The 26805-nt window shown below is 38.8% G+C and overlaps 1 protein-coding gene and 1 pseudogene across 1 annotated transcript in view; one reads left to right on the plus strand and one right to left on the minus strand.

Annotated features, from left to right (window-relative positions):
• LOC118930075 (N6-adenosine-methyltransferase non-catalytic subunit-like) overlaps positions 1-26805 on the minus strand; it is a 181148-nt pseudogene that overhangs the window by 87478 nt on the left and 66865 nt on the right.
• Positions 24848-26805, plus strand: part of LOC130683965 (protein transport protein Sec24B-like) — a 33278-nt gene continuing 31320 nt past the window's right edge. Inside the window, 1 exon segment of the mRNA XM_057503252.1 lies at positions 24848-25290. Coding sequence (XP_057359235.1) covers positions 25064-25290 — 227 coding nt within the window. The 5' untranslated portion in view covers positions 24848-25063.

Consider the following 26805-nt stretch of genomic DNA (forward strand, 5'->3'; position numbering starts at 1 on the left):
CATATCAAACACCAAAAGCAGCTAGTCACAGTCCAAATACACAATAACATTTTTTATGCTATCTGCCAAGGTTGACACAACACTATAAATTAGTCTCGACCCCCAAAATGGGTTCATTGCTCTAATTGAGGGTCGCCAAGTTACAGAAATGTATTGAAAGAGATGAGGTTACTTAGGGAGTTGATGCAGTTGGAGAAGAGTTTCCAGGACAAAGCCGTGGAGCAGGCAGACTCTAGGGTTGGGGAAAAGAAGAAAGCAAAGCCCATGACAAGCTGTTAGGAAGGAGAGATCCAAGAGGCCAAGGGCATTACAACGAGATGTTAAATAAAAAAAAAAAAAAGATAGGAAAAAGAAAAGAAAAGGGACAATTTGTGGCAATATCAAATGATAAGGAGATTTGTGAAGAAGTAATTACAATTCGGTTTCATGTTAACATAAAAATCTATATAATGGAGGATTCTAGGAAACTAACCTCAGTTTTATCTAAGTCATTGTTCAGATTTCTCAAAGATCAGCAAATAATACTGGGAACATCAAAAAGTTTCTAAACCCAAGTAAGTGCTTAGCTCTTACTTGCCTGAGCCATGATTAGGCTCTAGCAGGACTCTGGCCGGGATAGGGACGGCAACCGAACTGAACAGACCACAAAAATTCCTTCATAAGTAGGGCAGGATTTCACAGACATACTGGGGGTTTTCTCCCATGAAGCCAGGAAAACTGTCTTCCCCAGAATGTAAAGCCTGCTCTCTCATGCTCAGCAGTATGAAGCTTCAGGAACATGAGTAGCTTTTCATGAATCCAGCTCTGAAGTTAAGAATTAGTTCATACATTTGAGAGAAAACAAAAGAGAACACTTCCCGTGACTGCCAGTCTGCTTTGATGACCGAAAGTAGTGTATTAGAAGAGTACCTTATGCTCTGAGGCCTTGAATGACCATCTAGGCGCTTTTTGATTGACGAGAACATCCTTTGTTCATCAGTTCTTGGCACTGAAAACCAAGAGTGTCTACAGTACTTGGCTGAGCACTGAAGTACCTGAAGTAACCCTGTGGATTCCAGTAGTCAAGCTCTCTGGCCATTATGATGTCAAAGTTCTAAGGCTCATGTCATAACTGACAAACTGCCGTACTTGTTTCCATGACTTTGTTCCATCTTTTGAATTTTTTTAAATTTATCTTTTTATTTTGCGATAACTGAACACTGACATGTAGCTGTAAGAAATAATACAAAAAGATTAATCAACCTTTTACCCAGTTTCCCCATGACAATATCTTTCTGAATGACAGAACAATTTCCTACTAGCATATTAACACAGATACAGACAAGAGGCAGAACATCTGCATCACCACAAGATCCTTTCTAGGACCCTTTTAGAGCCTCCCAGACTCCTTCCCACCTCTACCATCTCTTTAATCCCTGGCAAACCTAATTTGTTCTCCACTTGTGTAATTTTGCCATTTCAACAATCTTATGTAAATGGTATCATATAGTATGTGAACTTTCTTGACTTGTTCTTTTCCATTCAGCATAATTGGAGTATCCTCTGGATTGTTGTAGATATTATTAGTTCATTTCTTGGTATCTCTTAGTGATGCTCCTGATATGGATGTATCAGTTTGTTTAAACAACTGTTGAAAGACTCTGGGTGGTCTCCAGTTTTGGTCCATTACAAATAAAGCTGTCATAAACATTTGTGTACAGGTTATTCTGTAAACATGTCTTCATTCCTCTGTGCTAAATGCTCAGAAGTGCGATTGCCAGGCCATATGGTCGTTGTATGTTTTGTTTCTTAAGAAACTGTCAACCTGTTTTCCAGAGTGGCTGTGCCTTTTCACATTTTCACCAGCTCTGGATCAGTGATTCAGGTTCCCCACACCCACAGTAGCGTCTGGTGGTGCCATGTTTTATTGTAGCCTTTCTGACAGCTGTGTAGTGGCGTGTCCTTGCGGATTGCATTTGCACTTCCCTCATGGTTAATGATGCCAAACATGCTGTCATGAGCTTATTTGACATGTGTGTATTTTCTTCAGTGTAACCTAACTCTAAGGCAATGTATAAATAAAATATCCAATAAAATTATATATATATTAAGATTATACAATAAATATGTAGTAAAAGTTTATAATATTTATATGAGGCTTTATTTATCAACTTGGACTAGGAAAGGATGTTTACACAAGACTTAAAATGTACAAACCTTAAGTGTGGATGGTGGAAATCCATGGATGTGATCATGTTAAAATTAAGTATTTCTTTACAAAGAAGATATGATAGACCAACTTAACTGGTGGCAGGTTAGAAGATGTTATCAAAATTTAAAACTGAAAAGTAATTAACATATAAAATATATGGGGAACTACTAAACTATACCAGGAAACAGAAGTTGAAAAGGAATATAAAAAAACAATTCATGGAGGAGGAATCCTAAATAGCCAATAAGTACATAAGGAGTTGTTTAGCTTCACCTGAAATCAGAGAAATTCAAATTAAATCAACATAGTACTGGTAAAGTTCAAGAGTCAGATAATACCAAATACAGGTTGGAATAAGCAGAAATGAGAAATTTCATGCACTATTAGTAGGAGAGTAAAGTAATAATACTTAGTGAAATTAATTATTCACATTTCTATATACATCATTCTCACATCTGAGTGTATATGGTGTACAAGTCCTTGTGGGTGTGGTATGTTTTATTCGTATACAACAATAATAGTGTTATACACAGCAGTAATAGTATAACTCCTTTCAGATTCTTGGACCAATTCCAATGTATGAGTGGGGAGGAGGGTGTCCTCCCACACATAGCACCAAGCAATTCTTGAACACCAGCAGGGTGTCTGAAAACTCAATTCTGACACTATCTACCTGGAGACAGCAGCAGATTGTCCAGATTAAGGGCTCCATCCTACAAGATGCCCTCCTCCCCCAACTCCAGATGCCAGTCACAAGCCCCATGCAGTTTACCTGTGCTTCTGTCATACTGGCTACAGATTGAAGATTCCCAAGCCCTCCCCCTGAGCTTCTATCAATTTGTTAGAGCAGCTCACAGAACTCAGGAAAACGCTTATGTTTACTGTTTAATATATACTTTTAGATTGGATACACTAAAGTATACAAGTTAATAGCCAGATGAAGGGATACATAGGGCAAGGCTCCAAATAAAAGAGCTTCTATTCTCGTGGAGTTTGGGTCTGGCTTGGTGGCATGTGGGAGCATTCTGAATCTCCAAATATAGCACTGTCTGCAACAGAGAAGCAGGATCCAAGAGAGCGATAAGCTCTCCTCAGGCTTTTTGTGAGGACTTGCATAGTCATGATTGACTAAATGATTGGCTATTGCCTGATTCAGCCTCCAGCCCCTGCCCTTGGGTGGGATCCAAAAGTCTCTTATTAATATTACAAGACACCCATTCCACCTTTAAGACTGCATTGTTTTCAAGAACTGTGGGTATAGACCAGATGTATCTGGGAAATGCATTTTTGGTTATATAAATGTGTTTCTAATGACTCAATATATTGCAAGGGTATTTATGAAGATAATATTAAAGCATTATTTGTGTTAGCAGGAAGTTAGAGATAGCGTTCGTATTTGTCTCTGGGGAAATGGATCATCAGAATGTGTGGTGTTTTACATAAAATGGAATGCAATACAGCAATAAAAAGTAAAACATTTTCATACGTAGCAACATGAGTAGATCTAAGAAATAGAGAATGTATTCTATAGGGAAAAACAACTTACATACATTGGAAATACATAGAGAAAATAAGAATATATTTTTCCACATGGCTGTATTTTCAGATGCCTAAGGGTACATATTGAATATACTAATGTGAATATCTCTGATAGGAAGGACAGTGTAAATGAGAATGGGTAGTGCAAAGGGGGAAGGATGAAGTAAATGAGAGGGCCATTGTGTGGGCTTCTGTTTCACCACCAGGGGCATAAGAGGAAATACACAGTTTTGAGGCAGTATTTGTTTCTCTCATTGCATTATTATTATTATTATTATTTTTATTAAGGTATCATTGATATACACTCTGACGAAGGTTTCACAAGAGAAACAACGTGGTTACTACATTCACCCTGATTATCGAGTCCCCGCCATACCCCACCGCAGTCAGTGTCCATCAGTGCAGTAAGAGAGGCAGTGATGTTTTAGTTGCAAGAGTGGCTTTGGATCCCACCTCTCTTACATTAGTCCACCAAGGGAGACATTTAGATCTCTGTGTACTGGCAGAAAGTGAATGACAGTACAGTAAAACTTTTATCTTTACTGTAACTAATTCTTACTATTGCATTTCTTTTGAATTTAGGATGGTAGGAAGAAAAAGAATTACAGGGGAAACTGCTTCTATTTCAGTGTTTTGAACCATCTATTGAGTCTCATATTTTTTAGAAACCACTCATGAGTTGTTTTTTTTTTAATTTGCTGCTTCTTAAAAGTTCCTTTAAAGGGACTTGAACATACAAGGAAATGAATGGCAGATATCTTATGATTTCTGCAACTTGGTGGGATTGATTTAAGATAAAAGTGTCTGTAAACATTTTCCTGCTGAGCAGGAACACAAAACCTAGATTCGATGGTCCTCATGTCCTGTTACGCTGGCAATAGCATATAGGAACAGTCACCACATTCTGGACATATTCCTATTTTGAATTTTTGGACAATTTGTAAGTGTGAGTTCTCCCCCCATAATCTTCATTGTGGGATAGATTTAAGCCGTTTTTTGATCCCGTGCCTGATATCGCTCTTCGTGCAGAGCCACTGGCTGCTGGCTGAAGATAGCTGGTGTCAGATGTGTGGGAGACTCGTTGCTTAAAGAAGAGAGCAGGGTGTGGTTGGGTACATAGGAAGAGAAAGACAAAAAGATGCCCAGGACACAACTGTGGATGTTTGCATATCTGATTTTTGTTATGTAGACAGTACTGCTTCATAGAAGACAAGTACCACTGTTAGAGTCTAGTCAGGAAAATAAGGCCCACACTACGTAGTTTCATAGAGGGAATTTAATATAGGAACCTGTTACAATTTGGAGCCACCACCTGTACTGTCTATAGTGTCTTTGCCATCAGGCTCTTTCATTTCGGGGAGAATGAACTAAACGTGTTTTTCAGTTCCTTCTTTTTTTACGAATGTTATTTTCCACATACATTTTTCTCAGATGCATATTTAATATAGTTATTCTAAAACCTTTTCCTTATTTTTCCTATTATGAAAATCATACTAAAAGAACACTTAAAATGGTAAAATCAGTAATGCACATTTTAGAAATGTTCATTTAGAATTTTAGAAAATGGAAAGAAAAATCTTTAAAATGACACTAACACCCAGAGATACTTTCAAAGTTTTAGTTGAAAAGCTTATAGAAAAATCTGTGTGAGATCATAACAGTCTTATCACTAGGCTTTTGTTGTTGTTGTTGTTTTTCCATTGAACGTATTTTGTTTTCTTCTTAGTTCATTAAGTATTCTCCAGAAACAGTCCCCTTGGGGGCTTCAGTGTGTTCCAAGTCTAAATTTATTTCCCATTTTCCTATTATTGGACACAGTTTATTTCCAACTCTGTTATTCCAAATAAATCTACAATATAAAAGTCTTACAAATTAGCTTTGCCTCTTTTATTGCTTCCAAACTTAAAAATCTTTTCTTCTGTTTGGCTGTTTCTTCCCTATATTTTCTTCATTAGGTTTATGAGAAGAGGAAATTAGCCGTAACCAAGACTTAATGAGTAAACTAAATGACGCGTCTTCTTAAAAATAAAGGAAAATTAAAACTTTAAGATACAGTGACATAAAACAGATAATTACAGCAACCTCTTAAGACCTTGAAAATACCTGTTAGGCCCCATAATGTTCTTTTCATTTTCTCTGTTTTTCCCTTAGTGAACCCAGTTTTCTTAAGTATCATCCAGAAGGAAAAAAAATTGGATTTTTTGTAGAGATTTTTCACCCTATCTAATACTTAACTAGAGTCAATATTATTTTCTGTTATTTTTCAGTTTTAATGAATTGCATTTCAGCTAAATAATAAGCTTAGATACACATCCCTATACTTAATAGAGTTTTTCTGGGAAAGTCTGTTCAGAGTCTAAGTGCCCATTTTCAAAGGGACTTTTAGAAATGCAATTTGCTTATAAGTAAAGGACTTCCAATATCTAAAAAAGTAAGCTATACTTAGGTAACTTCATATTTTATAATTCAGATATTACTTAATAACATTGTGCTTAGATATGTAATTCATCAGGTCAGATGTAAACATTGTCTTTACTAATAGATGTCTGTGTGCGCACATTAGATAGTGGGTATGGTAGATTATGAAAGACATGGGCATTGGAATTTTTAGCAGTACCCTTCAATTACATTAATCTCCAAAAGGAGATTATAAATCATAGCAATGAAGCAAGCTACATAAAGTAGCATAGTGCCATCTGTTGTTACTGTCCCCTTTATTTTTCCTCATAACATTTGTTATCATAGAACTTCTAATATATTTGTATGTTTTTATATTTATTGTGTGCCATCCCTCACTAGACTTTAAGCACCATGAGAGCAGAACATCTCTTTCATTGTTTACTTTATTCACTGCCTAGTATATGGTAAGTGTTCCATAAACGTCTTATTTGAATGAATGAATATTGAATGAATAAACAGTGAAGATTCTTTCTCTTCAGATTTCATCCAATAAAAATATATAAGAAAATAATGAAAATTCTGTAAACAAGCCCATTTTTAGAAACTTGCAAATGGTATATATAGTTTTAATTTTGGTATCATTAATCTACAATTACATGAACAATATAACATTTACTAGATTCCGCCCATCATCAAGTCCCCTCCATATATGCCATTAAAGTCACTGTCCATCAGCATGGTAAGATGCTATAAAATCACTAATTGTCTTCTGTGTGTTGTACAGCCCTTCCATGCGTACCCCCTCACATCATGTCTGCTAATCATAAAGCCCCTTGTTTCCGCTTATCCCTCCCTTCCCACCCATCCTCCCCAGTCCCTTTCCCTGTGGTAACTATTAGTCCATTCTTGGGTTCTGTGAGTCTGCTGATGTTTTGTTCCTTCAGTTTTTTTCTTTGTTCTTATACTCCACAGGTGAGTGAAATTATTTTATACTTGTCTTTTTTCTGCCTGGCTTATTTCAGTGAGCATGATACCCTCTAGCTCCATCCATGTTGTTGCAAATGGTAGGCTCTGTTTTCTTCTTATGGCTGAATAATATTCCATTGTGCATATGTACCACATCTTCTTTATCAATTCACCAATGATGGACACTTAGGTTGCTTCCATTTCTTGGCTATTGTAAATACCACTGCGATAAACATTGGGGTGCATATGTGTTAGGATAAATTCCTAGGAGTGGAATTCCTTGGTCAAATGGTATTTCTATTTTGAGTTTTTGAGGAACCTCCATAATGCTTTCCACAAAGGTTGAACTAATTTATATTCCTGACAGCCATGTAGAAGGGTTCCTCTTTCTCCACATCCTCGCCAACACTTGTTGTTGTTTGCCTTTTAGATAGTGGCCATCCTTACTGGTATAAGGTGATATCTCATTGTGGTTTTAATTTGCATTTCTCTGATGACTAGTGATGTGGACCATCTTTTCATGTGCCTGTTGGCCATCTGAATTTCTTCTTTGGAGAAGTGTCTGTTCAGATCCTCTGCCAATGTTTTAATTGGATTATTTCCTTTTTGTTTGTTGAGGTGCATGAGCTCTTTATATATTTTGGATGTCAACCCTTTATTGGATATGTCATTTATGAATATATTCTCCCATACGGTAGGATGCCTTTTTGTTCTATTGATGGTGTCCTTTGCTGTACAGAAGTGTTTCAGCTTGATATAGTACCTCTTCTTCATTTTTGCTTTTGTTTCTCTTGCCTGTGGAGATATGCTCCTGAAGAAGTTGCTCATGTTTATGTCCAAGAGATTTTTGTGTATGTTTTTCTCCAAGAGTTTTATGGTTTTATGACTTACATTGACATCTGTGATCCATTTCTAATTTACTTTTGTGTATGGGGTTAGACAATGATCCAGTTTCATTCTCTTACATGTGTCTGTCCAGTTTTGCCAATGCCAGCTGTTGAAGAGGCTGTCATTTCCCCATTGTATATCCATGGGTCCTTGATCGTATATTGATTGACCGTATATGTTTGGGTTAATATCTGGACTTTCTTTTGTGTTCCAGTGGTCTATGGGTCTGTTCTTTTGCAAGTGCCAATTTATCTTGATTTCTGTTGCTTTTTAATAGAGCTTGAAGTTGAGAAGTGAGATCCCGCCTGCTTTATTCTTCCTTCTCAGGATTGCCTTGGCTATTTGGGGCTTTTGTAGTTCCATATGAATTTTAGAACTATTTGTTCCAGTTCTTTGAAGAATGCTGTTGGTATTTTGATAGGGATTGCATTGAATCTGTAGATTGCTTTAGGCTGGCTGGCCATTTTGACAATATTCTTCCTAGCCAAGAGCATGGGATGAGTTTCCATTTGTTAGTGTCCTCTTTAATTTCTCTTAAGAGCATCTTGTAGTTTTCAGCGTATAGGTCTTTCACTTACTTGGTTAGGTTTATTCCTAGGTATTTTATTGTTTTCAATGCAACTGTGAATGTAATTGTTTTCCTGATTTCTCTTTCTGCTACTTCATTGTTAATGTATAGGAATGCAACAGTTTTCTGTCAATTCATTTTTAAATGACTCTAATAAGAGATAAAATGAGTTGAAGACCTGGAAACAAAAGAAGCAGTCTGTTGGATGAAAGAGCAAGCATACTACCCTATGCTTGATAGAAACTTAAGGAAAATCTGAGAGAGAGAGATCAGGAATTATGTTAGAAAGTAGCCATGAAGCCCACAAAAATTCAGAAGTGTACCACCTCTGGGATTCCTTCAGGTTCAGTGGTCTGGAGCATGTTTCAAGGTCCCCTCCAAAATGAAAGACAAGTTGCTGTTCCTGTGGCACCTTCCTCAACATTATGTTCATTGCGGTGGCTTTTTTGGATCCTAGATGCTTCACAGATCACATGTCAGTGTGCTACTCGGACCCATTTACCAGGTAACCTGTAAGGCTGCCAATTTGAGGTGCCCTCAGCAAGAGAAGGCTCTACATCAATTCAGGCTGCAGTGTAAACCACTCTCACTTGGTCTTCATTGACCCAGCAGATCCAACTGGAGAGTCTTGGCAAGTATGAGTGCCATATGCTGGCTCAGTGAGGAATTACAGACCTCTGTACTTTTGGAGCACAGCCATATCCTGTTCTGCAAAAAACCCTTGAGAACAGTTCCTAGATTGCTACTGACTGGTCTATTAGAAGATACCAAGTGCTCTTGTGATCTTAGCTGACTGGTGTGACCAGATCCCCGAGGCTGAACATGTCCACCAGTGGCCCATTATTAAATGAAGATGGTCTATGAACTACCCAACTCAGCTGGCCCTGGGGTAAGTTGCTTTAGCAGGTTGCTCAGACTCAATGGCTGCATTTCCCTATCATCAGTAAACTCAGGAAGAAAACCAAAGCTTGGTTTTAAGGCAGTGCTGGCACCAATGGGACTGTTTCAGTATTAGTTTGATTGTGAGGGAAAGTCCTCTTTGCACGCAGTACTTCAAACAAAAAAGTTGGTTTGTGTAGACTGAGATAGCCAGGAGACGTAGATCTATATAGCTTTGTATGCAGTAGGAGATGGCTAGTTAAATGGTCAGGGATTTGGAAGGAATGGGATTGGGAACTGGTGGCACAGAGGTTTGGAGACCAGCCGTTTGGATGGATTTCATGAAGTGGACGCAGTGTGAAGATACTTGTATTCAGTATGAATGTACACCAAGGAGTGGCTGCAGCAAAATCTGCCTTCAACCAGGTGGACAAAGTGACCCATCTGTAAATGTTAGCTTCTTCCTTTAGCCACCCCAATGCTTTGCTGAATGGCCTACGTACAAAGTTGCTATACCTGCAAGGATGGAAGCTATGCTTGGGTTAAATGGGTGTCCCCTCACCAAGGCTGAAATGGCTACTGTAGCTGTATTCCTAACCTGTCCCCCGCAGAGACCTACTTAGATGTCTCAATATGTTACCATTCCTTGGTACCTGATCGCAGGTTCATTGCACTGGACCTTTCCATCATGGAGCAAGTTGTCCTCAATAGACAATAGACACAGTCTGGGTATGGATTTGCCTGCCTGTCTCTAGTATTTCTGCTGGTGTCACCAACTGTAGGCCTACAGGATGCCTTCATCATTACTGTGGTTCCTCTACAACATTGATTCTAGTCAGATAACTCATTTCATGGCAAAGGAAGTGTAGCAATGGGAATTCACTGGTCTTACCACAATCTGTAGCCCCGAAAAGTAGTTGGCCTGTTATAAAAATGGAATGTCTTACTGAAGACTTGGTTATAGAGAGTGTTGGTATAGTGGCCTGTAAGATGCAGTATATGCTTTTAGTTGCAACCAGCCTTTTTCTGTCATAGACAACACACAGGGCTGAAGGTTAAGATGGGAAGTAAGAGAAATTCCTCTTAACCTCCTTGCAGAGTTTTAAGGTCTTGGTCTGCAACAGAGAGGTGCCTTCCCCAGGGGCCGCAAAAATGTTTCCACTGAATTGGAAGTGAGGACTAACATCTGGCCATTTTGGTCTCTTTATAACAACAGCCTAAAGGAACTGATCCTACCTGTGAGGGGGAATGAATTCCCTGCTATATTATGGGGCAGGGAGGACTTTCTCTGGGACCTATAGGATTTTCCAGAATGCCATTTAATACTTTAATGTTCAGTTCTAAAGTTAATGGAATACTACAGTGACCAGAACAGGGGTCACTGATGCCTCAAACTCTTCAAAAATTTAATCTTCTGTCCCCACTAGGTAAAGAATGCCAAACAAGATTCTATACTGTGCTAAATAGTAATTGAAAATGATCTGAGAGGCATAGTGCAAGCAAATTTTTTTATTAGTATATCATTGATATACACTCTTATGAAGGTTTCACAAAAAAACGTTACTACATTCATCCATATTATCTAGACCATGCCCCCACCCCATTGCTGTAAATGTCCATCAGTGTAGTAAGATGCCACAGAGTCACTACTTGTCTTCTTTGTGCTACAGTATCCTCCCCGTGACCTCCCCCACACCATGTGTACTAATCATAATACCCTTCAATTCCCTTCTCACTCCCTCTCCACCTGCCCTCCCCCACCTTTCCCCTTTGGTAACTGCTAGTCCCTTCTTGGAGTCTGTGAGTCTGCTGCTGTTTTGTTCCTTCAGTTTTGCTTCATTGTTATACTCCACAAATGAGGAAAATCATTTGGTACTTGTCCTTCTCCTGGCTTATTTCACTGAGAATAATATCCTCTAGCTCCATCCATGTTGTTGCAAATGGTAGGATTTGTTTCTTATGGCTGAATAATATTCCATTGTGTACATGTACCACATCTTCTTTATCTATTCATCTACTGATGAACACTTAGATTGCTTTCTTTTTTTTTTTTTTTAAATAATTATTTTTTATTGAAGGGTAGTTGATGCACAGTATTACATTACATTAGTTTCAAGTGTACAACACAGTGATAAAACATTTATATACATAATTCTAGGTTCCAGCTATCACCCTACCAAGCTGTTACAGTCTCTTGACTATATTCCTTATGCTATACATTATATCCTGGTTACTTATTTATTTTACCATTGGAAGACTGTCCTTTTTTTTTTTTTTTTTTTTGTGAGGACATCTCTCATATTTATTGATCAAATGGTTGTTAACGACAATAAAATTCTGTATAGGGGAGTCAATGCTCAATGCACAATCATTAATCCACCCCAAGCCTAATTTTCTTCAGTCTCCAATCTTCTGAGGCATAACAAACAAGTTCTTACATGGAGAACAAATTCTTACATAATGAATAAGTTACATAGTGAACAGTACAAGGGCAGTCATCACAGAAACTTTCGGTTTTGCTCATGCGTTATGAAGTATAAACAGTCAGTTCAAATATGAATACTCATTTGGTTTTTATACTTGATTTATATGTGGATACCACATTTCTCTCTTTATTATTATTTTTAATAAAATGCTGAAGTGGTAGGTAGATACAAGATAAAGGTAGAAAACATAGTTTAGTGTCGTAAGAGAGCAAACGTAGATGATCAGGTGTGTGCCTGTAGACTATGTGTTAATCCAAGCTAGACAAGGGCAATAAAACATCTACGTATGCAGAAGATTTCTCTCAGAACAGGGGGGGTGAGGTTCTAAGCCTCACCGCTGTTGATCCCCAATTTCTCACCTGATGGCCCCCCTGCGAGTGTGCCTGTCTTAGGTTGTTCCTCCCTTGAGGAATCTTACCCGTCTCTGGCTAACCAGTCATCTTCTGGGGCCATACAGGGAAATGTGAAGTTGGTAAGTGAGAGGAAAACCTTATTGTTTGAAATGGTTAGCTTTTTACTTCTTTGCATTATTTATGCCCTGTGGCTTCTATGCCCAGCATTTGTCTTGAGGTATCTTTACCACTTGGAAGAATTATGATACTCGGTAAATTTGATATGAGGCACGAATTCTATTTAAGGGTTGTAATTAGGAAGGAAGAAGAAAAGCTATACAAGTAGCAGGCGGAAGAAAACATGACAAGATTGATTATTTCTTTGACATATCTTCTTGTAGAGTAACTTCAGCATGTATAGGTTTTAAGCTACTACTTAAATTGCGCACACACATTAATATAATAGGAGTATAGTTACATAACCAAAGCATCTCTGTAATTACCAGCCATCTCCAGTGAAACCAAGAAAACCAGTTAGGCACCTTAGGCATTTGTGAAAACTTATCTATGATATGGTGGATATTGTCCAACTGAACTTGAAGAGTCTGAGAGAAATCAGACAAATTAAAACAACCCATTCCTGGGGAATGTTCACATCCCTTATGTTCTTTTAACAGTAAATAGTCTGTAGTTGTAAGATTTTGGAGTGCTACAATTTGCACTTCTCCTAATTCTTGGTTGAGTTCCAACAGTATAGATCCTGTCAAATTTGTTGTTTTACTGTATGCACAGGCCAGCTTAGATAACTCCTTCCTCATTCCCATGGCAAGTCCAGGAACTGGTGGGATGAGTGCATCTACAGCTGTAGCAGTGCGTGGATCTTTGTTGGGGTTTTTTGATGATCATCTTCTGGCATGAGTCTTCCAGAGAGTGCTGATGTTGGAAGTTCTCTTTCATATCGTATCTTAGTTCATTTTCAGGGTAGCCCAATTAGGCTTTTATCTTCTGTATAGATGCAAACAGACCCTTTGCCTACACTTTTATATGCCCTTTATACCCTTGTGTAGAACTCATTGGAGGTTAACACACAGGAACTGCCCCTTTTTTTTTTTTTTGCTTTGTTTTTGGTATCACTAATCTACACTTACATGACGAATATTATGTTTACTAGGCTCTCCCCTATACCAGGTCTCCCCTATAAACCCCTTTACAGTCACTGTCCATCAGCATAGCAAAATGTTGTAGAATCAATACTTGCCTTCTCTATGTTGTACAGCCCTCCCTTTTCTCCTACCCCCCCATGCATGCTAATCTTAATACCCCACTACTTCTCCCCCCCCTTATCCCTTCCTACCCACCCATCCTCCCCAGTCCCTTTCCCTTTGGTACCTGTTAGTCCATTCTTGAGTTCTGTGATTCTGCTGCTGTTTTGTTTCTTCAGTTTTTCCTTTGTTCTTATATTCCACAGATAAGTGAAATCATTTGGTATTTCTCTTTCTCCGCTTGGCTTGTTTCACTGAGCATAATACCCTCCAGCTCCATCCATGTTGCTGCAAATGATTGGATTTGCCCTTTTCTTATGGCTGAGTAGTATTCCATTGTGTATATGTACCACTTCTTCTTTATCCATTCATCTATCGATGGACATTTAGGTTGCTTCCAATTCTTGGTTATTGTAAATAGTGCGGCGATAAACATAGGGGTGCATCTGTCATTCTCAAACTTGATTGCTGCGTTCTTAGGGTAAATTCCTAGGAGTGGAATTCCTGGGTCAAATGGTAAGTCTGTTTTGAGCATTTTGATGTACCTCCATACTGCTTTCCACAATGGTTGAACTAACTTACATTCCCACCAGCAGTGTAGGAGGGTTCCCCTTTCTCCACAGCCTCGCCAACATTTGTTGTTCTTTGTCTTTTGGATGACAGCCATCCTTACTGGTGTGAGATGATACCTCATTGTAGTTTTAATTTGCATTTCTCTGATAATTAGCGATGTGGAGCATCTTTTCATGTGTCTCTTGGCCATCTGTATTTCTTTTTTGGAGAACTGTCTGTGCAGTTCCTCTGCCCAATTTTAATTGGGTTATTTGTTTTTTGTTTGTTGAGGCGTGTGAGCTCTTTATATATTCTGGATGTCAAGCCTTTATCGGATGTGTCATTTTCAAATATATTCTCCCATACTGTAGGGATCCTTTTTGTTCTATTGATGGTGTCTTTTGCTGTACAGAAGCTTTTCAGCTTAATATAGTCCCACTTACTCATTTTTGCTGTTGTTTTCCTTGCCCGGGGAGATATGTTCAAGAAGAGGTCACTCATGTTTGTGTCTAAGAGGTTTTTGCCTATGTTTTCTTCCAAGAGTTTAATGGTTTCATGGCTTACATTCAGGTCTTTGATCCATTTTGAGTTTACTTTTGTATATGGGGTTAGACAATGGTCCAGTTTCATTCTCCTACATGTAGCTGTCCAGTTTTGCCAGCACCACCTGTTGAAGAGACTGTCATTTCGCCATTGTATGTCCATGGCTCCTTTATGAAATATTAATTGACCATATATGTCTGGGTTAATGTCTGGATTCTCTAGTCTGTTCCATTGGTCTGTGGCTCTGCTCTTGTGCCAGTACCAAATTGTCTTGATTACTATGGCTTTATAGTAGAGCTTGAAGTTGGGGAGTGAGATCCCCCCTACTTTATTCTTTCTCAGGATTGCTTTGTCTATTCGGGGTCTTTGGTGTTTCCATATGAATTTTTGAATTATTTGTTCCAGTTCATTGAAGAATGTTGATGGTAGTTTCATAGGGATTGCATCAAATCTGTATATTGCTTTGGGCAGGATGGCCATTTTGACGATATTAATTCTTCCTAGCCACGAGCATGGGATGAGTTTCCATCTGTTAGTGTCCCCTTTAATTTCTCTTAAGAGTGACTTGTAGTTTTCAGAGTATAAGTCTTTCACTTCTTTGGTTAGGTTTATTCCTAGGTATTTTATTTTTTTTGATGCAATTGTGAATGGAGTTGTTTTCCTGATTTCTCTTTCTGTTGGTTCATTGTTAGTATATAGGAAAGCCACAGATTTCTGTGTGTTGATTTTGTATCCTGCAACTTTGCTGTATTCCGATATCAGTTCTAGTAGTTTTGGGGTGGAGTCTTTAGGGTTTTTTATGTACAGTATCATGTCATCTGCAAATAGTGACAGTTTTACTTCTTCTTTACCAATCTGGATTCCTTGTATTTCTTTATTTTGTCTGATTGCCGTGGCTAGGACCTCCAGTACTAGGTTAAATAACAGTGGAGAGAGTGGGCATCCCTGTCTAGTTCCCGATCTCAGGAAATGCTTTCAGCTTCTCACTGTTCAATATAATGTTGTCTGTGGGTTTATCATAGATGGCCTTTATTATGTTGAGGTACTTGCCCTCTATTCCCATTTTGCTGAGAGTTTTTCACATGAATGGATGTTGAACTTTGTCAAATGCTTTTTCAGCATCTATGGAGATGATCATGTGGTTTTTGTCTTTCTTTTTGTTGATGTGGTGGATGATGTTGATGGACTTTCGAATGTTGTACCATCCTTGCATCCCTGGGATGAATCCCACTTGGTCATGGTGTATGATCCTTTTGATGTATTTTTGAATTCGGTTTGCTAATATTTTGTTGAGTATTTTTGCATCTACGTTCATCAGGGATATTGGTCTGTAGTTTTCTTTTTTGGTGGGGTCTTTGCCTGGTTTTGGTATTAGGGTGATGTTAGCTTCATAGAATGAGTTTGGGAGTATCCCCTCCTCCTCTATTTTTTGGAAAACTCTAAGGAGAATGGGTATTATGTCTTCCCTGTATGTCTGATAAAATTCCGAGGTAAATCCATCTGGCCCGGGGGTTTTGTTCTTTAGTAGTTTTTTGATTACCGCTTCAATTTCGTTGCTGGTAATTGGTCTGTTTAGATTTTCTGTTTCTTCCTGGGTCAATCTTGGAAGGTTGTATTTTTCCAGGAAGTTGTCCATTTCTCCTAGGTTTTCCAGCTTGTTACCATATAGGTTTTCATAGTATTCTCCAATAATTCTTTGCATTTCCGTGGGGTCCGTCGTGATTTTTCTTTTCTCGTTTCTGATACTGTTGATTTGTGTTGACTCTTTTCTTCTTAATAAGTCTGGCTAGAGGCTTATCTATTTTGTTTATTTTCTCGAAGAACCAGCTCTTGGTTTCATTGATTTTTGCTATTGTTTTATTCTTGTCAATTTTATTTATTTCTTCTCTGATCTTTATTATGTCCCTCCTTCTGCTGACCTTAGGCCTCATCTGTTCTTCTTTTTCCAATTTCGATAATTGTGACATTAGACCATTCATTTGGGATTGCTCTTCCTTTTTAAAATATGCTTGGATTGCTATATACTTTCCTCTTAAGACTGCTTTTGCTGCGTCCCACAGAAGTTGGGGCTTAGTGTTGTTGTTGTCATTTGTTTCCATATATTGCTGGATCTCCATTTTGATTTGGTCATTGATCCATTGATTATTTAGGAGCGTGTTGTTAAGCCTCCATGTGTTTGTGAGCCTCTTTGCTTTCTTTGTACAGTTTATTTCTAGTTTTATGCCTTTGTGGTCTGAAAAGTTGGTTGGTAGGATTTCAATCTTTTGGAATTTTCTGAGGCTCTTTTTGTGGCCTAGTATGTGGTCTATTCTGGAGAATGTTCCATGTGCACTTGAGAAGAATGTATATCCCGCTGCTTTTGGATGTAGAGTTCTATAGATGTCTATTAGGTCCATCTGCTCTACTGTGTTGTTCAGTGCTTCCGTGTCCTTACTTATTTTCTGCCCAGTGGATCTATCCTTTGGGGTGAGTGGTGTGTTGAAGTCTCCTAGAATGAATGCATTGCAGTCTATATCCCCCTTTAGTTCTGTTAGTATTTGTTTCACATATGCTGGTGCTCCTGTGTTGGGTGCATATATATTTAGAATGGTTATATCCTCTTGTTTGACTGAGCCCTTTATCATTATGTAGTGTCCTTCTTTATCTCTTGTTACTTTCTTTGTTTTGAAGTCTATTTTGTCTGATATTAGTACTGCAACCCCTGCTTTCTTCTCACTGTTGTTTGCTTGAAATATGTTTTTCCATCCCTTGACTTTTAGTCTGTACATGTCTTTGGGTTTGAGGTGAGTTTCTTGTAAGCAGCATATAGATGGGTGTTGCTTTTTTATCCATTCTGTTACTCTGTGTCTTTTGATTGGTGCATTCAACCCATTAACATTTAGGGTGACTATTGAAAGATATGTACTTATTGCCATTGCAGTCTTTAAATTCGTGGTTACCAAAGGTTCAAGGTTAGCCTCTTTAGTATCTTACTGCCTAACTTAGCTCGCTTATAGAGCTGTTATATACACTGTCTGGAGATTCTTTTCTTCTCTCCCTTCTTGTTCCTCCTCCTCGATTCTTCATATGTTGGGTGTTTTGTGCTGTGCTCTTTCTAGGAGTGCTCCCATCTAGAGCAGTCCCTGTAAGATGTTCTGTAGAGGTGGTTTGTGGAAAGCAAATTCCCTCAGCTTTTGTTTGTCTGGAAATTGTTTATTCCCACCGTCATATTTGAATGATAGTCGTGCTGGATACAGTATCCTTGGTTCAAGGCCCTTCTGTTTCATTGTATTAAATATATCATGCCATTCTCTTCTGGCCTGTAGGGTTTCTGTTGAGAAATCTGACGTTAGCCTGATGGCTTTCCCTTTATAGGTGACCTTTTTCTCTCTAGCTGCCTTTAACACTCTTTCCTTGTCCTTGATCTTTGCCATTTTAAGTATTATGTGTCTTGGTGTTGCCCTTCTTGGATCCTTTCTGTTGGGGGTTCTGTGTATTTCCGTGGTCTGTTCGATTGCTTCCTCCCCCAGTGTGGGGAAGTTTTCAGCAATTATTTCTTCTAAGATACTTTCCATCTCTTTTCCTCTCTCTTCTTCTTCTGGGACCCCTATAATACGGATATTGTTCCTTTTGGATTGGTCACACAGTTCTCTTAATATTGTTTCATTCCTGGAGATCCTTTTGTCTCTCTCTATGTCAGCTTCTATACGTTCCTGTTCTCTGATTTCAATTCCATCAATGGCCTCTTGCATTCTATCCATTCTGCTTATAAACCCTTCCAGAGTTTGTTTCATTTCTGCGATCTCCTTTCTGGCATCTGTGATCTCCTTCCGGACTTCATCCCATTTCTCTTGCGTATTTCTCTGCATCTCTGTCAGCATGTTTATGATTCTTATTTTGAATTCTTTTTCAGGAAGACTGGTTAGGTCTGTCTCCTTCTCTGGTGTTGTCTCTGTGATCTTTGTCTGCCTGCAGCTTTGCCTTCTCATGGTGATAGGAATAGTTTGCAGAGCTGGGACGAGTGACGGCTGGAAGGACTTCCTTTCTTGTTGGTTTGTGGCCCTCCTCTCCTGGGAGAACAGCGACCTCTAGTGGCTTGTGCTGCGCAGCTGCACGCAGACAGGTTTTCTGCTTCCTGCCCGGCTGCTATGGAGTTAATCTCCGCTGTTGCTGTGGGCGTGGCCTGGCTCGGGCAGCTACTCCAAAATGGTGGAGTCGCGTTGGAGCGGGAGCTGCTGGGAGGCTATTTATCTCCGTAAGGGGCCTCCCTGCTCCCTGCAGCCCAGGGGTTAGGGTGCCCAGAGATCCCGGATTCCCTACCTCTGGATTAAGTGACCTACCCTGCCCCTTTAAGACTTCCAAAAAGCACCCGCCAAAACAAAACAATGACCACCAAAAAAAAAAGAAAGAAATTTTTAAATTAAAAAAAAAAAAAAAAGTTTTTAATTAATAAAAAAAATGTGGTCGTTCGTTTTTCTTTATTCTCCGGTGCCAGCCTCAGGCCTCTGCTCACCGGTCTTTCTGCCCTGTTTCCCTAGTATTGGGGTCCCTATCCCTTTAAGACTTCCAAAAAGCGCTCGCCAAAACAAAACAACAAAAAAGCAAAAAAAAAAAAAAAATGGTCGCGCACTTTTCTTATGTCCTCTGTCGCCCAGCCTCCAGTGCCTGCTCACTGTTCTTGCTGCCCTGTTTTCCCAGTATCGAGGGCCCTGCACTCTGGCCCGGATGGCTGGGGCTGGGTGTTCGGCAGTCCTGGGCTCCGTCTCCCTCCCGCTCTGCCTATTCTTCTCCCGCCGGGAGCTGGGGGGAGGGGCGCTCGGCTCCCGCGGGGCCGGGGCTTGTATCTTACCCCCTTCGCGAGGCGCTGGGTTCTCTCAGGTGCGGATGTGGTCTGAATATTGTCCTGTGTCCTCTGGTCTTCCCGTCTCTCCCTTAGGTTGCTTTCTTATCTTGGCTATTGTAAATAGTGCTGCGATAAACATAGGGGTGCATATATCTTTCAAACTGGGCTGCTGCATTCTTAGGGCAAATTCCTAGGTGAAATGATATTTCTATTTTGAGTTTTTTGAGGAACCTCCATACTGCCTTCCACAATGGTTGAACTAGTTTACATTCCCCCCAGCAGTGTAGGAGGGTTCCCCTTTCTCCAAATCCTCACCAACATTTCTTGTTGTTTGTCTTTTGGATGTTGGCCATCCTTAGTGGTGTGAGGTGTTATCTCATCGTGGTTTTAATTTGCATTTCTCTGATGATTAGCAATGAGGAGTATCTTTTCATGTGCCTGTTGGCCATCTCAATTTCTTCTTTGGAGAATTGTCTGTTCAGCTCCTCTGCCCATTTTTTAATTGGATTATTTACTTTTTGTTTGTTGAGGTGCGTGAGGTCTTTATATATTTTCGATGTCAACCCTTTATCAGATATGTTGCTTATAAATATATTCTGCCATACTGTAGGATGTCTTTTTGTTCTATTGATGGTGTCCTTTGCTGTACAGAAGATTTTCAGCCTGATGTTGTCCCACTTGTTCATTTTTGCTTTTGTTTCTCTTGTCCGGGAAGATACGTTCATGAGGAATTTGCTCATGTTTATGTCCAAGAGATTTTGCCTGTATTTTTTTCTAAGGTTTTATGGTTTCATGGCTTATATTCACGTCTTTCATCCCTTTTGAATTTACTTTTGTGTATGAGGCTAGACAATGGTCCAGTTTCATTCTTACATGTAGCTGTCCAGTTTTGCCACCACCAGCAGTTGAAGAGGCTGTCATTTCCCCCATTGTATATCCATGGCTCCTTTATTGTATATTAATTGACCATAAATATTTGGGTTAATATCTGGACTCTCTATTCTCTTCCACTGTTCTGTGGGTCTGTTCTTGTGCCAGTAACAAATTGTCTTGGTTACTGTGGCTTTGTTGTGGAGCTTGATGTTGTTTTGTAGAATTTCAATCTTTTTGAATTTACTGAGGCTCTTTTTGTGGCCTAGTATGTGGTCTATTCTGGAAAATGTTCCATGTGTACTTGAGAAGAATGTGTATCCTGCTGCTTTTGGGTGTAGAGTTCTGTAGATGTCTGTTAGGTCCACCTGTTCTAGTGTGTTGTTCAGTGCCTCTGTGTCCTTACTTATTTTCTGTCTGGTGGATCTGTCCTTTGAAGTGAGTACTGTGTTGACATCTCCTAAAATGAATGCATTGCATTCTATTTCCTCCTTTAATTCTGTTAGTATTTGTTTCACATATGTCAGTGCTCCTGTGTTGGGTGCATATAAATTTATAATGGTTATATCCTCTTGTTGGAGTGACCCGCTTATCATTATGTAATGTCCTTCTTTATCTCTCGTTACTATCTTTGTTTTGAAGTCTATTTTGTCTGATATAAGTGCTGCAACACCTGCTTTTTTCTCCCTATTGTTTGTGTGAAGTATCTTTTTCCATCCCTTCACTTTTAGTCTATGAATGTCTTTGGGTTTGAGATGAGTCTCTTGTAAGCAGCATATAGATAGGTCTTGCTTTTTTATCCATTCTGTTACTCTGTGTCTTTTTATTGGTGCATTCAGTCCATTTACATTCAGGGTGATTATCAGTAGATATGTACTTATTGCCATTGCAGGCTTTGGATTCATGGTTATCAAGAGTTCATGGGTAGCTTCTTTACTATCTAACCATGTAACTTAGCTCTCTTATTAAGCTATTATAAACACAGTCTGGTGATTCTGTCTCTACCTTCTTATTCTTCCTCCTCCATTCTTAATATATTATGTGTTTTATTCTGCACTTTTTTGTATTTCCTTTGACTGATTTTGCGAGTAGTTGATTTTATTTTTTGCCTTTAGTTAGCTTTTGGTTGGTTTGCTTTCTTTGCTATGATTTTATTTTCTCTGGTGACATCTGTTTAGTCTTAGGAGTGCTCCCGTCTAGAATAGTCCCTCTAAAGTACCCTGTAGAGGTGGTTCGTGGGAAGCAAATTCTCACAACTTTTGCTTGTCTGGGAATTGTTTAATCCCTCCTTCATATTTAAATGATAATCGTGCTTCATACAGTATCCTTGTTTCAAGGCCCTTCTGTTTCATTGCATTAAATATATCATGCCATTCTCTTCTGGCATGTAAGGTTTCTGTTGAGAAGTCTGATGATAGCCTGATGGGTTTTCCTTTGTAGTTGATGTTTTTTCTCTCTCTGGCTGCCTTTCATACTCTGTCCTTGTCTTTGATCTTTGTCATTTTAATTATTATATGTCTTGTTGTTGGCCTCCTTGGGTCCCTTGTGTTGGGAGATCTGTGTGCTTCCATGGTCTGAGAGACTATTTCCTTTTCCAGCTAGTGAAGTTTACAGCACTTACTTCTTCAAAGATACTTTCTATCCATTTTTCTCTCTCTTCTTCTTCTGGTACCCGTATAATGTTAATATTGTTGTGTTTGGATTGGTCACACAGTTCTCTTAAAATCCTTTATTTCTGAGGATTTTTTTATCTCTCTCTGCCTCAGCTTTTCTGTATTCCTGCTCTCTGTTTTCTATTCCATTTACAGTCTCTTTCACTTCATGCAGTCTGCTCTTAAGACCTTTTGTTGATTATTTCATTTCTGTAATCTCCCTCCGGACTTCATCCCTTAGCTCTTGCACATTTCTATGTCAGTCCATTAGCGACATTTATGTTGAATTCTTTTTCAGGAAGATTGGTTACATCTATCTCCCCAAGGCCTCTCTCTGACGTTGTCTGAGTGATTCTTGACTGGACCAGATTCTTCTGCCTTTCATGGTGATAGAAGTAGTTGTGGCAGGGGGTGCATGTGTCAGCTTGGAGAACAAAGTCCCTTCATGCTTGCTGGTCACCTTGCCCTTCTCCCCTGCCTCTCTCAGTTACCAGCACACAGGGAGCAATCTCTGGGATAATCTCTTGAGCTGCCGTGGGCTCGGTGTCCCTCCAGATAGCCAAGGCCCTGCATTGGGTTGCAGATGCACCAGGTGTGTTCTCCTGCAAGAATGGTGCCCCTTTGTGTCTTCTGGACCATTTTCCGACTTCCTCTGTGTCGGGTATCTGCACGCCAGTGGCAGCCTCTGGGTCTGTCCCCATTAGCTGTGCAGTGGGAGAAGACACTGTGTGGTTGCTGTGGGTGGGGCAGTTCTCCAGCTGTTCTGCAGTTGTGGTGGGTCAGCCAGTTTGCTTGCTGCACCGGCCGGGGGGAATGAATGGCAGACTGCTTATCACCGTGAGAGGCTTCGGGGCTGCGTTACCCCCCAAGGGGTTGGGGCACCTGAAGTTCCTTATGATTCCCAGCCTGCTGCTCTGAGTGTGCCAGGATAATTTTGTCCAGCTGTTAAGCCCTTGTCCCTTTAAGACTTTTAAAAAGCACCCTCTTTTCTTTTGTCCGAGGGGAGCTGGCTGTGTGGACCCGCTCCGCAGTCTCCATCTCAGATTTTACTTTTTCTTTTCTCTTATATCTGGTACACCATGCTGTGTGTGTCTGTGCTCCCGGTGTAGATTACTAGGGCTGGTTATTTAGCAGGCCTGTGCTTCCACTACCTCCCCACTCTGATTCTTTTCCTCCCATCGGTGAGCTCGGGTGGGGGCTGTGCTCGGGTCCCGCCAGGTCATGGCTTTGTACCTTACCCTTTTCATGAGATACTCTGTTCTTGCAGATGTAGAGGTAGCCTGGCTGTTGTACTGTATCTTCTGGTCTCTCTTTTAGGAATAGTTGTATTTGTTGTATTTTCAAAAATATAGATGGTTTTGGGAGGAGATTTCTGCCACTACTTGCACTGCCATTTTGAGTCCCTCGGCTTATAAAAATTTTATAATCAAAAAAATATATATTTGCACCTTATAATGTGTGGTTGTCTCACTTTAATTGTGCTAAGATTGATTAGTGTATTCATATGGTAATGGCCTCATCCCTTCATTGTGAAGTTTCTCATTAAGCTTTCCACTAGTAGCTTTGTCATCTGTGGATAGCTATTTGTCATCTATTCCATATGACCATTAATTCCCTGAATCATTTATTTCACTATGGGTTGTAAAATGTTGATTTTCCTGAAAGTATCATTCTGCATTTATTAGCTGGAATTCTTCAATACATTCATGTAATGGAGTTCTCAGTAACTGAAAAAGAATGTGTAAAGTCTCTATGTAGATATAGAGTTATTATAGCAGGACTTCTTTAGTTGAAAAGAAGGGTCGTGTTTAGAGAACTGTATTATTAGTTTATATTTATAAATTTAAAAAATGGAAGGATTAACCTAAAAACTAATATAAATAGTTAACTCTAGGTGGAGGGATGGAGAGTGAAACACAGTCTCTTTGAATATTCCTTGTTGTGAAGGCTTGACATTAGAATTATATTAATGTTATGTTTACTCAAAAAGCATTAAGTCAAAAAACAATCCTTAAAAATTAAAAGCCAACAAAAATGAATGAACCTGTTTATCAAGTTGCATATATTCTTATACAGAGAAAAAGAAGGTTCCAGCTAATCTTAAAACCCAGTATTTTGTACATTCTCATTAGGATATAAGGACAAAATGAACTACAGACAAATCTTACATTTAATTTAATTATCTTACCTTTATAATAGTATTGGTATTGTTATTTTGACACTAGGGTATTGTAAGATGAAACAAGTAATGCGGTTACCATTAAGAATCAAGATTTTCAGCAAAAGAAAAAGAAATACCCAGGTATAACAACAAAGAAGTTAAATTTGTATATCATCATCTTAAATTTGTATTGGAAATGTCAATGTGAACTCCATTTCCCCCTCCTCTATTTAAAAATACATGTTTTCTATCTCTGTGTATTTTAAAAGTCTGGGAATAATAACAGCACACTAGCATGGACACCCTTATTACCCAAATTTCGGTCTCTAGATGCCATCCTTACCTGAAAGGAACCAAGATTTCTTTTTGGATCAATGACTAATTTGAGGTCTGAAGGAAGAGTAGAATACCCAGAAAGGAAGCTAACTAAGACTGGTCGGTTCACATCAAAAGGACACTTGGGCCAGCTTGAAGGGGCTCTCACTGGCCAAAGACTGTGTGGTTTGAGCATCAAAATGAATAACTATAATTCATTGTATCATTTGAGTTAATATAAAGCCTCCAATTCTTAACACTAAACATACAGCAAAAGGAACAAAATATAAGCAAATCAAAACTCATTAAACATCATTGTTCATTTCTATCAATCATTGTTCTGAAAATTCATAATTAAAAAACCCCAAAATAAAAGCATTTATTGGGCCTTTCCAGTATGAACTATATACAGAGAAATCAAATTCTTGATGTTAAAAAGTATTGTTGCTGAAATTTTGTTGTGAAGTTTAATGGTAATAATGAGATTTAAATTTATTATTCATTATTTTGCTTTTTCGAGAATGCTTTATATTCAGCTGCACTGTGAAGTCATTCTGCTATTTTCAAGCCAGTTTAAAATTTTCTTCTTGCTTAACTGTATGTTAAAATCCTATATATAGTATAATAAATTTTACTCATGTTTGTTGTGTGTGTGCTTTGTTTTGTTCTGTTCTCTCTGCAGTATCCTAGTGTGAACCAGTTGTCCTCCAGTCTGGGAGGATTGAGTCTTCAGAGTTCTCCACAACCAGAAAGCCTGAGACCGGTAAACCTAACACAGGAGAGGAATATTTTACCCATGACTCCTGTTTGGGCACCTGTACCTAACTTGAATTTAGATCTCAAGAAATTAAACTGTAGCCCAGAGTAAGTATTTATTTTATAATCTTTAGTAAGTAATACACTTTGTCAAAAACATTGAATGACTTTCAAAAATAATAAAAGTATTATGATAGTAATTCCTTGATGGGAAATTTTATCATGGACTTTTCTATTTTAATTTGTACGGAAATTCCAGATGTAAAATTCAATTCAGGTCACTTGTTCCCGTCTCCATCCAGTCTCATTCACTGTCACCTCATACTTTGGAGATTTTTCTCTTGTTTGAGGGAACGGTTTCAAAAACCCAAATCTAACTGTATTTTTCTTAAATTTCTCTTCCCCACTTTTCACCAGTAATAATTTGTGATGTCTTCTACATTAGGTGGAATCTTTCAAGTTTTTACCCTTCAATCTTTGCTTGAAAATGATACAGACTTCATGTATGTATTCCCAAGAACAGGTTTTCTTTTCCCATTCACGAGAGAATGTGAAACCCCTAACCCCCAGCTTATTTATCCAGACTGTATTTAGGTTTGGTTCTCATTTTTTGAGTATCTACTCGCTTCATGGAGAAGTTTAGCTGGCAGCCTGTGTCTGGTAGCCACCAACCTCTTGTGTGTCCTCTGGGTGGATGAGCTCTGTTACTCACCTCACAGTGCTTCCAAAACCAAAATTTGTTTGTTCTTACCTGCTCTCAGTACTTCCTAAGAATAGGATATTCCTCTGCACCCGGGTGCTTTTAGAAGACACCTTCCTACTGCTGAAATCTCTCCTCTTCATAAAGTAAGCTCTGATTCACAGAGCAATACAGTCTTCTTTCTTACATTAGGAGAATTAGTGTTCTTCTTTACAACTGATATTTTCCTTTTTTAAAATAGTGTTTTAGCTCTTGAAAAACTTTAAGTTCCTCTTTTTTCAGTCAAAATTTTTAAAAGATTTTCAATACAGAAACAGAAAATGGAGCTGCCACCTTCTGCTACACACCACGAACAACCCTTGCCCCCTCCCCATCCATCACTGCTTAAGACAGTGCCAAGATCATTTCCATAAAAATGTATAATTATTGATTCTAGGTTGGAAACAGCTCCTCATCCTTCTGAGTATAAACTCCTGTTAGGTCAATAAGAGTGTGCATTCCAGCCTTGTACTATACATGGTTAGGTGTCCTATAAGGAGGTGACTATAGTTTATGTGTATGTATAAAGAGATCCTATAGATAGGAAATTTTATATATGTTTCTTCTCAGTTATGTGTTTTCTGTTAAAATCTCTCTTATCAAAATAGCAAAGCAGAATAATTAGGAGTACAGGCTTTAGAGTTTTACAAACCTAGGTTATTCCCATGGTTCAACTGATAAGTAACTTTAACACTTGTGCAAATCACTAGAACCTTTCAAATTTTCAGTATTGCCATCTGTAAAACAGAAATAATTGGTGCCTGTATATTAAGGTAAATAATTTATTCAATAAATATTGACTAAATGCCTTCTAAGTTCCAGGCACTATTTCTAGGTGCTGAGAATGAAGAAGGAAGGAAAATAAAGTTCCCAATCTCATGCAG

Source organism: Manis pentadactyla, chromosome 5 (assembly GCF_030020395.1).
Source record: "Manis pentadactyla isolate mManPen7 chromosome 5, mManPen7.hap1, whole genome shotgun sequence".
Taxonomy (NCBI): Eukaryota; Metazoa; Chordata; class Mammalia; order Pholidota; family Manidae; genus Manis; species Manis pentadactyla.